This window comes from Zootoca vivipara, chromosome 10 (genome assembly GCF_963506605.1).
Source record: "Zootoca vivipara chromosome 10, rZooViv1.1, whole genome shotgun sequence".
Classification (NCBI taxonomy): domain Eukaryota; kingdom Metazoa; phylum Chordata; class Lepidosauria; order Squamata; family Lacertidae; genus Zootoca; species Zootoca vivipara.
In genome coordinates, this window is record NC_083285.1 from 62,195,454 (window position 1) to 62,209,020 (window position 13,567).

At 45.4% G+C, this 13,567-nt stretch overlaps 1 protein-coding gene across 11 annotated transcripts in view; it reads right to left on the reverse strand.

The window, feature by feature from the left end:
• Window positions 1-13,567, reverse strand: part of CELF2 (CUGBP Elav-like family member 2) — a 494,364-nt gene that overhangs the window by 14,844 nt on the left and 465,953 nt on the right. For 5 of the 11 annotated variants that reach the window (XM_060279206.1, XM_060279204.1, XM_060279203.1 and 2 more), the window contains one exon: window positions 6,009-6,128. In XM_060279206.1, the coding sequence (XP_060135189.1) occupies window positions 6,009-6,128 (120 nt within the window). Of the gene's footprint in view, window positions 1-5,996; window positions 6,129-11,414; window positions 11,538-13,567 lie in introns of all 11 variants that reach the window. The other 6 variants (XM_060279205.1, XM_060279202.1, XM_035128589.2 and 3 more) reach the window with 3 other exon arrangements.

The following is a 13,567-nucleotide window of genomic DNA, read 5'->3' on the forward strand; positions in this document are numbered from 1 at the left end:
TTTGGGGCAGCTGAAGAATGGCCACCCTATTTTAAAATAAATATATAGATGCCTCACTATGCCCTGGACTCCTGAGCTGCTGCCGCCAGTTGGAGTAGCAGACGATAAAAAGATAAGTAAATCAATGGATGGGCTTGGTGCGAGGCAGTGCCATAGGTCTCTGAATCTCACAAATTCCCCAGAAATATTCAGAGTGAGGAAACGGTAGTATAAGTTGAGCTATGCGAAGCAAAGGAAATGCCTTGGGGGGGGGGGAATCAACACCTTCTGCAAGGCTGTGAAATGGTTCTTTCTCACTCTAAAAAACAAAAGTGTCAAGAGATCGGTTGCAGAACTAATTTAAGACGGGATTGGCAGTTGATGACAAGCCCCTGGGAGCAATCCTGGTAGAGAGAAGAAGAGGAAGATGCTCACCCAATACTCCCTTGGCTTTTAAAACTACAGTATGTGGATTCTAGGACAATGTTACCCCCCAGGAGCATTTGATAATCAGCATAACCTCACCCTACAAGCCTCCTTTCTGTTTCCACCATGGTTTGTGCCAATTAAGAGGGTTCTAGTGCAAAAATAATACTTTTTGAAACAAGTTTCATTCAGGCAGTGCTCACACTTGGCAGAGAGATGTGACATTCCACAGCTCTTCTCCAAGAAGCTGACTTGCACCTCTAACTTGTGGGGTTGCAGGAAGGGTGGGGGGGGTGCAAAAAAGAAACACCTCTGTTATCTGACACCACCAACACATAACACAAACAAGAGAGGCCAAGTATAGGGAAGGAGGACATATTTTTTTATGCCCACTGTCTTGGGAGGGGGAACTATTCAAATTCCTGCTGGGAGAAGAAGAAGAAGAAGAAGAAGAAGAAGAAGAAGAAGAAGAAGAAGAAGAAGAAGAAGAAGAAGAAGAAGAAGAAGAAGAAGAAGAAGAAGAAGAAGAGGAGGAAGAAGAAGAAACAGATGCATGCACACACCTAACTAGTTAATTAGAAGGGGGTGGAAAGCAGAAACTAGAAGCTTCAACTTAGGGAATAAGCATGGTAATTGTGAGATACAATCTGCTGGGCTATTTTATGCTTTCCAGAGTGGGAGGTGGGGCTATTTTTTCCTCTTCTTCATATGGCAAAAACATGACATATTGCCAGTCATGCAGTCTTGCTCCAATATCCAATGTGTGAGCCAGACTTCAGTGCAGATGGATACACAGCAGGCGTGTGGTCCGCAGAAGTCACCTGTGCGCGCACACACAGAAATACCCAGCGGTGGTCCTGGCTCTCGCAGCAATGCCAGATCTACAGCAAACACTGCGCTCCCCCCCAAATGTTTGCATGCATCTCCCTAAAGGGAGGTTTTTTGGACCTCGTTCGTTAAAGCCTTACTGTTCCCTAACCTCTTGTTGTGTGGCATCTCCTCAAGATTCAGTGGCTGGCCCCCCACATGTAGCTGGGATGAAGGAGGATGGGGACGAAGAGAGAGGGAAACCACATCTTACAGGGCAGGGAAGACACGAATTCCTCCTTGTCACAGGACACTGAAAAGTATCAAAACTCTTACTGGGGAGAAATCTGGTGTTCCAAATGGAATTCTGATTCCATCTCAATCAGCGCACCCAGATTAAATGTCCGCCTTGTTTTATTTACAGGTCAAAGCTACCCCACAGTGGTAGAATAGAATGGCATCGAAATAGGCAGGTCCTTTCTATGGCATTTATTCCTCAAATAACCAAACCTAAACATGTCGGTCCTCATAAAGACATACTGTAATTGACCCGGCTGGTTAATTTCCTGGTTGAAGAACAAGGTGCTGGTTATCATTGATTGTAAAAGTGCCATGGGTACCAGCACAAAATAGCTGCCACCGACATCCACAAAGGTCCTCCACGCAGGTGAGTACTGTCTCATAAAACTTTGGCCTCAGATGATACACTCTGCCTTGTGTTTCAAGCTGCATTTGTGCTAGCATGTTGGCACTGGTACAATGCAAAATAATGGGGTGTGTATCTGAGCTTCCCTGATGCCAGGTGAGAAGTTAAACAAAAATTGTTGGAAAAGACACTGTGATGTCAAGAGTAGTGTTTGTTTGATGTAGGCTTGTGAAAATCAGCTGTAAAAAAAAACGAACGAGCAACTTTGGAACTCAGAAACGCTTGATTTTTAAAAATAACTTCAATTATGCAGAGTCATATTATGCTTGGATGTTATCAGTAGCTTTAGCTAAAGAGGAAAATTCGTTGAGGCTTTGTGAGAAGCAAGACCACTGCTGCACAAGGACTCCTGCAACCTCACACGATTTACTTTCATTTGGGCACCAAGTAGCCCTTTCCGTCTTCAGCACAACCCTTTCCCCAAAGCCTCACAATGACAAGAGATTTACGACACACACACACACACACGCACACACCTGCACACAAAAGGACAAGTGGGTAATTCGACAGCAAGGACAAGAAGAGCGTCATGCCGAGAACTGAAGCAAGCAACGTATACTGAGGAGGACATCCATTCCTCTGGGTACACCGTGATAGACTAAAAAACTGGAAAATTATGAAGGAAGTAGGAAAGGCAGCCAAACTAATAACCCCTGACCACTGTCTTTGAGTGAAAGCAAACAGCAAACCTGCAACCAAACTGTACGGGGCCACTTCTTTGTAGCTGAAACTTTTATCATTGGCTTCAAAGGTGGATTTATGAGAAACATTCTGCTTGCCAGCTGACCTAGAAACATCTCTGTCGAAGGGGCTTTTTAGACGATGCAGAACAGGCATGCTTCTACGCCTGATCCTGCCCCCATATAAAGAACCAAGAAGGGAACAGCACCTCGCCCTAGCACACGTGCCCTCACCCTAGGGAATGCTCCACCCTTGGACTTTTCTATAACCAAGGCAAGCATCAGGGTCTGCATTATATGTGTGCTCACAATTAACTTTTAGCTGAGCCCTGAGCCTATCTCACACAGTTTCAAGCATGCTTTATCACTTTTAAGAACAACGGTTTCATTTTTAACACCCCCGAGGGGTTGCTCACCTTCCAGTACACATGACTGGGAGAGAGCCTCGGGTACGCACGCCTTCTACCGCACATCGAGAGTTATGTGTGAACCAATCCCTAAGTGTCCATGTCCACCCACAATTATTACCTCCAATCTCCAATGATCAAAAAGAGGCAGACACATTGCATGGGGAAAACTCTGTTCACACTGGATCTGCTTCTCATGCCCTTTTGCATCTACAATACACACTTGTGTGGGTGGTATAAACTGATTCTAACCAGTTGGCAAAGCTTTTCACAGGCAAGACCCTACATCAGAAGCACAAAGCAGACCCAGAAGTTGGTAGGGGTGTGTGTGTGTGTGTGTGTGTGTGTGTGTGTGTGTGTGTGTGCGCGCACACACACACACACACACACACATGGACTGAGCTCCCCGCGAAGGGAGAAAAACCAAGTAAGCAAGGTGAGAACAGAAAGAAAACGGGAACACAAAATATGCCCCAATTATGGGAAAGAAAACACGAAACTCAGACATTTGTTAAACATAAATACAACAAAAAATCACTAACAGCAATGAATACAAATAAGAGCCATTTCTCTTTTTAAAAAATGCAGTCCTCTAATATCCTCCTGTTCACATCTATATATACTACCTATTAGTCCACTTTGTGATTCTGATCGAACAGGCTACTACTGATCATCAAATAATTCTTAACAGGTATTCTGAACTGACACAAATGGGCCTGCAACACCAACTACACTCTTTGTAGCCTGACTCCCGTGCCAGCTGAGATTCCTTAGCTGCTCTTTCCTAGTATGAGCAGCCAAAGAGGCTCCGCCAGCTACACACCTCACTTGTTCTCTCCTGTCTTGGCTTGTGAACGAGAGAAAGAGAGGGCTACATGAGGTCTGATGGGGCTCAGGAGGCTGCGCTGAATGCCAAGGCTGCCAGCTGCCTATCTCCAAAATAGACTCCTTCCTAACGAAACCTCATGCCGAGTAAACCAGCTAATCTCTTAAGACCCTAGAAACAGATTTTGTGAAGATGCTGCTATGAACTAGCGCTGCTAAGCCCCTGGAATGCATTTCCAAGGAAATACTGGTTCTTTGCTGTACGGTGCCTAGTCACGAGAGGAGACTGGACACTGACAGGGCAGCAGATTACAGAAGGGGGCAGCCTCCCCTAACTTAGTGTCCCCCCCACAGATGTTTTGGTCTACAGTTCACATTACCCCAAGCTGTAGTCAAAAGCATCTGAAGGACACCAGGTTGGGGACAGCTGGATTAGGGTTTTCAGATAGGTTAAGGACCCTGTACTAGACCCCATACCTGAAACTAAAGGGGTGGGACCCTGTTTCATTGATAATGGGAGAACTGCTGGTAACTTGCCCAGCACAAACGAGAACAACTCTGACTTCTATATTTCAGTGTTAATGATAAAGTGTGCAAGGCTGTGGTATTTACCGGTAGGTCACAGTAATGTGTGAGACTGATCTAACACTGATAAATCATAGAATTGTAGAGTTGGGAGGGACCCTGAGGATCATCTAGTCCAGGCATCCCCAAACTGCGGCCCTCCAGATGTTTTTGCCTACAACTCCCATGATCCCTAGCTAACAGAAACAGTGGTCAGGGATGATGGGAATTGTAGTCCAAAACATCTAGAGGACTGAAGTTTGGGGATGCCTGATCTAGTCCTGCAATGCAGGAATATGCAGCTGTCCCATATGGGGATCGAACCTGCAACTTTTGACGTTATCAGAACTGTGCTGTAACCAGCTAAGCTGTCCAAATACACAACTCTGTTCTTTTAAGCAGTGATCTAATTAATACAAGAAAAGGAGATTCCGGCTACACATCAGAAATAACTTTCTCACGGTAAGAGCTGCTCAACAGTTGAACAGACTCTCATGAGAGAAGGCGGACTCTCCTTCCTTGGCGGCTTCTAAGCAGAGGTTGGATGGCCATCTGTCATGGGGTGATCTCGTTGAGGTTCCTGCATTGCAGGAGCTTGAAATAGATGACCCTCTGGGCCCCTTCCAGTTCTACGATTCTATGACTTACTTGTCAATGGATTTCAATGGGCATACTCTGAGTATGAATCACTAAGCTTAAGCCTACATCCTTAGAGCAGTGTTTCCCGAACTTGGGTCTCCAGCTACTTTTGGACTACAACTCCCAACATCCCTAGCTAGCAATGCCAGTGGTCAGGGATGATGGGAATTGTAGTCCAAAAACAGCTGGAGACCCAAGTTCGGGAAACACTGCCTTAGAGACACTGGGATTGTGGTCCACATGGACAGCAGTATTGGGGATATTATAGACCAGGGGTGGGGAAGTGGGGGCCCTTCAGATATTATTGGATTCCCATCAGCCCAAGCTAACACACCCAATGGTCTTGGGTTGCACACGGAATTTGGCAATTCTGACCCGATCGGGCTTTGCCCACATCAGACCTTATGCAACTGTTTTCTGGAAGCCACAAATGATACTAACACTATTAATGGGGGCAGTCTCTACACCACTTGGGCTTAGCAACAGCCCATCGTAATTGTGTGCTGCTGCTGCTGCTGCTGCTGCTACAAGCAGCAGCTACTACTGGCAATAGGAGCAGCAACAGGAGCCTCTCTGCTATTCTGTTCTCTTTCAAATGGAAACGGCACCTGACTCTTCTGAACCTGGAGATGATTTTCCTATAACCAGGATTGGCCTCGAGAATCAACGCTAGCTACCCAAGCACAAACCTGACTACGTCCACACCCTGCAAGAGAAACACAACGTTGTGAGGTGAGGAAGTGTTAGCAATGGCATCGCAGGGCATTGAGGTCCTTCAATGAGGCAAGACCTGTTCAGGCCAAGTCTCTTCGGATACCCAGGACAGAACTTTGTCAATTCCACCCCATGTATTTTGCACATGTATTTTTCATAGTAACATTCACTGTATTATAAACAGTTAAGTGGTCCTACGGTGATTACAGGGAAATTGCTGGAGTGTCCACCACAGCAATAAATACTCACTGTTTACGGTACCTGCTAGTGCATTAATATTATTCAATCCAACAGTGGCTCCCGCCAGTCCTTGGAGAGTCCCCAGAGAAGTCAAGGAATTCATGGCCGCTCCAGCTGTGGAATTTGCTGTTGATGCAGCCACTAAAGGAGGCAAAAAAAGGGAGAGGAAAATGGAGCGCCCTGTTATTCACCCACAAACAACCATTAAGTGCCATGCACTCTCACAGTGATAAACCACAGAATTCCTGCTGCCAATGTAAGGAAACAGACAACCTCTAGTACTTGCTTTGATAACTTATGCTTTAAAAAACACATAAAAAGCAGTAGGCTGTCACACGACACCACTTTCTAGGACAAATGGACTTTAAAAAAATAAACAAACTGAATTCATGGTAGTGTGTGTCACATTCATGCCAATGCCAAGATGGGGGGAAAAGAGAGCAGTAAAAGATGCTGAGTAATGATGATCTGTTGTAACAATCTGTCCTGTCATTAGACCAACCACAATTTGATGCCAGCCAAATGGGAAGAGGGCTCCTTGGGGGGAAAGGGTGGGATAGAAATTGAATTAATTAACAAATGAATAAAAGCAGCTTCTTAATTCCACGTGGGCTTCCTTGAATAGACTGTTGTTTTTATATAAGTACATACTGTGCAACTCTGGAATATAACAGAGGAGACCCGACTTAATCAGAATATTGTTTTCCTAAGTGTAGATGTTGAGTGGCTTCCTTTAAGGAAACACGTGCTTTAGGAATTGGTTGGGAAATTTGAACTCCCTTGGAGCAATAAGAGAGTTCAGCAGTAAGATACCCCTTGCACATATTTTCTGGAAGCAATGACTACAACCAGACATACTTCTGAGTAAACATGCACATCAGCACAATGTAAGGCTGCAGCCCTGAGGTGTGTGGAGTGAAAACTGAAAATGGTTCAGTCGCCCTGTTCGAGAGTAAAATTGAGAGTAGGAAGAAGCAGCTCTCGTGTTCCTTTGTCCTTTTGCAGGACATTGGTTCTAAGTAGAACCATTTTGAAAAAAGGAGGACAGGACAGAACAAGATTTTCGTATTCTCAGGAGCAGGCCTAAATTTCTCTCCAGTATGGATGTGTGTATGTGTGTCCAGGGACCTTTTGGGTCCAAGCTGACTCTTGGTCCCCCCCTGGCGCGCACCTGAACCTCCCTGACATTCCCTCTCCCTTTAGCCCTCCCAACATCAGTTGGGCCAGGGTATTAGGTATCTTCTGGCTATGTGGTTGCATCCTAAATGTCCCTTGAACCCATTGTTTTTGCCTTTTGCATCATGCATCTGTTCTGGCCATTTCCGGGAATTAATGCATTGTGAAAGCGACCCTGAGGGTCAATTGCAATCGAGGAATCACAACTAAAGCATTCATGGGAGATGGCCACCCAACCTCTACTTATAAACCTTCAAGGAAGGAGAGCCCCCCCTCCTGGGGGAGACCGTTCCACTGTCAAACAGCTCTTACTTCAAAGAAGTTCTTCCTGATGTATGATGTGGTTGAATAGGGGGCTGTTGACTACAGCAGTGTTTCTCAACCTTTTTTGGGCCACGGCACACTTGTTCCGTGAAAAAAATCACGAGGCACACCACCATTAAAAAAGTTAAAAAATTTAACTCTGTGCCGCCCTATATTATAATTATGACTGTAAGAAACACTTGCCAAATATTGCTTTCCGGCGGGTCAGTGTTGAGTATTGGCGGCCGCCAGGCACGTGACAATGCAAATCGCCCTTCTCGTCGCCGCACCTCGCGGCACACCAGCCAGCGACTCGCGGCACACTAGTGCGCCACGGAACAGCGGTTTAGAAACGCTGGACTACAGCTTTAGTGCACATTAAATTATGAGTGGAGTTATTCCTTTTCATAAGGCGCATATATAGCAGGAGGAGATTACGCTGATGTTGGCATTAGGGCTGGGTGATTTATCATCCAAAACCAGTTTGAAACCCATATCGGTTTCATATTTTTTGACCTGGCAAATCATGATGTGTGTGTGTGTGTGTGTGTATGCTATGCAAAAATGTGGGAAATACCGTGAAGCCAGCTAATGCTTCTCTCGATTCCTGCAGCCCCTATTAACTCTGCCATTTTATTTTTTTATAAATTATTATTTATACCCCACCCATCTGGGCAACGAATCAGAACGGTCACTGGCAAAAATCATGATACAGGAAAAACCATGAAGCCAGCCACCAATGCCTCTACATAGCTCCATCCTTATTTCAGACATTGTGATATATCGGTAGATAGAAATGTTTAGCTGGTGATGTATCACGCTGTTGAAAACCAGGCATCACCCAGCCCTAGTTGACATGGCAAGCGATCCTTTCATTAACTAACGCCATATTCATTAACAGCTAGTGAAAAATCTATTTGATACTGGAAGCGGGGGGAGTTACAAATTGATGTCTTCCAGAACTCCCACCACAGTGAATCAAGCAGACCCTCAATCTCTTGTTGTTCTGAATTGAATAATCTCACAGCGGTGCTTAATAAACAGCTGGAAGTTGTCCCAGGATTCCTAGAAAATTTGATGTACTGACAGCATAATGCTTCCAGGCAGCTTTTCTTGATGTTGCTGCCCCATTGTTGGTTAGCCTAATTGTTACAGAAGATGAAATGTATAACATTCACACATCCAGGGGTTTTGCCTTCAGGAGTTATACTTGGCAGCTCTTTGTCTTGGTCACAGCAAATTGATTGTTGCATCATCACTTCTTTTCTCACTTTTTTTTTGCTGGGAATGTTTATCCCCTGAACATTAATAGATTGCAAAAGGGCAGTATTCTCGAAGCAATGAATGAATCATGATGACATTCCCTGGGCATATTCAACAAAAGTGCATGAAAGGGGAACTGTGAGTGTAATTGCTATGTTATATCGCTTCACCTTGAGACACTAGCCTTCTGTCTGCAGGGATCTTTTCTCGCTATGGGGGAACATTTCATAATTGGTACCCCAACCTCTGCACTTGCTGCCTCTAGTGATAGAGCCCAGAAACAAATAGAACCCTCAAAGTGAGAGCTATGATACAAATGTATTCCACTCCTCTTTTTGTAAAAAAAGAAAAGAAAAAAGCACCATACAATAACAATTAAATAGCACAATATTCTGCCTCTTAGAAGGCAATTGGCAGTTTAGGTATCTGTCTGTTTTCTGCCTCGTGACCTATAGCAACTTTGTGGGGAGATTTCCATTGGATAAATGATGTTGGTGGGCGAGTTAAACCCTTTCTCGCACCTTCAAGGCTGTGATTCAATCTTCATCCCATGGATGCGCAGGCAAATAAAAACACACTTGAGAGATCAGATTCCTGATCACCCATACCATGTCTAGTTTAGCCCTAAAAGGTTGGACAAACTCTTAGAAGAGAAAGACTACTATCTCTCTTAGTTTAGACCTACAGAGACTATTTTGCTTTGAAAAATTGGATTTTTCCCTGCACAGCTAGGTTTGTGCTGCAATTCCCGCGCACACTACACATGGGAATAAAGTAAATCCCACTGAAACCAGAGGTCCTTACTGGGTGTACAGGTTTTGGGTTGCACTGCTATTCAAGGGTCATGTTAGCTTTAACCAACTGCCTGAAGACGGGGAATTGTGCAAGGAATTTAATCTCCACCCCCCTGCCCCGCAGTATAAGTCCAGTGAAATGAGGCTGCCTGCAATTCTACACCCACTTAAAAGGGAGTAAGCTGCCCTCCAGATAATGTTGGATTCCAGCTTCCATCGGATTCCGCCAGCATGGGCAATGGTCAAGGCTGATGGGAGCTGGAAACCAACATTGGGAGAGCCATGGGCTCACCATCACTGCCTTGTTGAATTCAGAGAGACTTACTCAGAATAGACATGTTTAGGATTACGCCGCGAGGGTCCAAGACCCCATGAGCTCCAATTATTCCATGTGATAATAACCGGACTTCTGAGTTTTCAGTTGATTCCTGGAAGGTTGTGTGTTTTTAAAAAACGTCTTGGATATGACTGAAAATGTGGAGGGAATAAATAAATATAATCCTTTTGCTGGGTGGCGATTCAAAAGAGCACATCAATCCAGCTATTGAGCATGAGTGACTGGCATTAAGCTACCTGCCCTTTGCAGAAATCTATCTCCAGCCAACCAGAATATTTACTTCATTCAAACTGCATTACTGCATGTTGTGAAAAAAACTGCAATTATTAGATTCAGCTGGGGGGAAAGTATACTGACTAGAATGCCTGTTTGATTTTATAAATGGCCCATAGCTTGCATTAACAGCATGCCTAGGTATCAAAGATGATTCGCCCCTCCTTTTGATCTTTCACTAGGCGGTGATAAAACGGAAAGCTTTCTTTTCCAGCAGGCTTTCTGGAATGTTGCACAAAAAGAGCTATGGAGAAATAGACCGAGGGACCCTCATCCTGTCTCCAGCAGTGGCTAGACATGTGCTTGCAGAAAGCCTGTAGGAAGCAGTCTTTTCATGTCGATAGTCCACAGCTCCTGCTGTTTGGTTGATGGAAGGGAGGAGTTGTGCAAATAGGTTCCAACTTAGTTCTCAATGGCTCTAAGACAGACTACAACGGGCAAAATTTGCAACCACTTGTTAAAGCTACTGCGCTGGCTACACCCATTCCTTGAGATGTTTGCCTAGTGACACACACCTTAGTTATAGGCCATTTGGACTACTGTAAAATGTTCTACGCAGGGCTGCCTTTGAAAAGCGCTCAGAAACTTTACCTGGCTCAAAGAACTGCAGCCTGATTGCTGACCAGGGCTGGTTATAGGGAGCATACAACTCCCTTGCTACAACAGCTGGCTGTTTCCGGGCACAATTCAAAGTGCTTGTTATCACCTGCAAAGCCCTACAGGGCTTGGGTCCAAGCTAACTGAAACAGCGTATTCTCTGCTTGGGTTCTGAGATCGCCGGGAGATGCCCTCCCCTTGGTCCTGCCACCCTCACAGGCACACTTGGTGAGGGTGAGGGAGAGGGCCTTCTTGGTGGTGGCTCCTCTCAGACAGCTTTGGAACTCCCTCTTTAGAGAAGCCAGTCTGGCTCCCTCCTTGCTGTCCTTCTGCCAGCAGGTGAAGACTTTCTTGATTTTTGCACCCCCCCGGGTTTGCGGCCTTGGAGGGGGCCAACCTACCCAACCCCTGGGGATGCCCCAGGTCTTTCCCATCCCAACTTAGAGATGGGGGGGAAATTGAACCTGTGGACTTCTGTGGTCGGGGCATGGGCTCTCCCACAGAGCTATGGCTCTCCCCGCCCTCCAAGGATATACTTACAGCAGTTGCAGTGTGTAAAAGGAGCATGTGCGCACTGCATGGGACTTTCATGGTTATGTATCCCTGTGACAGAAGCACAACATGGAGGGAAGGCCTCTGGACTTTGCATAGCAAATGGGTGAAAACTGCTTTAAAAAAACTGACCGTCTGCTAGAAAGGTCCTCACTCTCATTTCATCTTCCAGGCAGGTATTTGTCAGTTTGGGGGATACGGGCAGGTAAAGGAGCCCTTTGTGGCTGGAAGGCAACTGCAGCGGACTCCCAAATGCTGAAATAAAAACAGGGACAGAAGAAAATGTCCAAGATAAGCCTCCCATTCCCCCAAATTGCCAGTAACCAGGCAGGTCACTTCTACCTCACCTGGAGATCAGCTTTGTAATGAGTAACAGTGGCTGATCTAACGAACTTCTCTGATGGTCTATTTTTTATTTTATTTTTAAAGATCAAGCTGCATTCTGATGTAAATTGGTTCCCTGTGTCAGCTTGCACATTAAATGAAAAAGTGCTTCCTTCACTTACATTTGTCTCGGGACAGACTACATAAAGTAAGAAAAGTGTTGCTAACCTTATCGGGTAGACTCCCTCCGGTTGCGAGCTGGCAGGCTGCAAATAACTAATGCCCCTATTACATTACAGCACCTTTCCAAGAACTCAGTTAATTAGCCTTTGATGGATTAGACGTCCCTTAATATGCCACAAAGCATCTAGGCCCACAAAAAAACGTGCCGGCGCTTTGAGTGAACTGCGAGACCTGGTGCTTGTGGTTGCAATGAGCCACTTAATATTAAAGCTCCTTCAGGTGTGGAGTTTTATTAAGCTTCAAATTAATTCTGATGGCTTAGAACTCACAGCCTGCTCCTGGCCAGTGCCTCTCATAAATCGCTGTGGTGTACAAGGTAGCTTGTCTACCCTGTGCGCGGCATAGCTGACAGCGGCTCTTGATGACGCCATGGCAGTAAAAAACCTGAACAAGCCAGCAATATAGCTGTGTGCTGGTTCGTACGTGCAGAAGGTGTTAATAGTCTTCCTTTGGGTCCCGTGCGTCTGTGTGAGTGCAGATATGGATCTTAAGATGCGTGTGGGATGGGCTCAGAGTATGAATCAGCTTAGCGCTTCCAGATCCGCCGAGCGCCACGGGCCCCACTGTAGCATAGAGAGACTGCAGTACTTTCCAACATTTCACTGGCAAATAGTGATCTCTCACGCCAGAGATCATAGCCCAACCTAGCGTTGCCATATTTAGAAACGTGAAAATCTGGACAGAAGTTGTCGAGCAGTTTGTGCCAAAGTTGTTGAGTCCCCCCCATATATATATATATATATATATATATATATATATATGAATGAGATTTTGAGCTATTTTTAACGAAATTTGCAAAAAAATCTACACTTCTGGCATGTCCGAATTTCAGCAATTTCCATCCGGACTGCCATTTAAGATGGCTGAATACCAGCTATGTAGGGCAACCCTAGCCCAACCTCTTCCCTCTAACACACACACTGTTGCAAATGGTGGGAAGGTTCTATTCTACTGTGTGTTGCGTTCATCTGATCCACCCTAGCCTCTCCTGCAGAGATTTAAAGGACAAAACACACCTGTTGTTTAAAGATATATCAGTGTGACCGGCAGATAGAACGCAGGGCGGGGCAGTGCAGATACGAACAGGCTCAAATCTCAATAGATGGCAACACTGGGAACCAGTGTCCCTGCCCCGCTGTCTCCTATGTAAAATCGAGGTCAAGGCTGCCATTCAAAGGTGCTTGGAACACCCAGGCCGCACTTCTACACATACTGTGGCCATCACAATGACAGGCATTTTCACTGCCTAGTCAGCTTAAAAATAAGGGCTAGGGCCAAACTAGACATGACAAGGGAGGTGTGTGGTAAGTGTTGCATAGTTTGAAGTAGCTGCATGTGAATGTGTTTTGCCCTGCAGCAGAGGAAAAGGGACCTTTTTCCAGCCCGAGAGATGCAACCTTCCAGGGGCCAAAGGCACCAGAAGGCACAGCAAAAGATGTGACTATTAAAAGTCGAAAGGATAATGAAAGGAATAGATGAGATTAAAGTAAGCAAATTTAGGGAGCTGGAATTAAATTTCCCCCCTAAAATGGTACAGAGCGCCGGCCCAGCTAGCTAAAATGGTATCAGGATTGAAGCCTAACTGCTGGCACTGTTGAACAAGCCAAGGGATGGTTCTCCCATATGTACTGGGAATGCCCAGAGGTAAGGGGATTCTGGAATAAAATCCTTAAGGTTATTAATGAAGTTTTTAAAGTGAAACTATCTACAGTGGAACC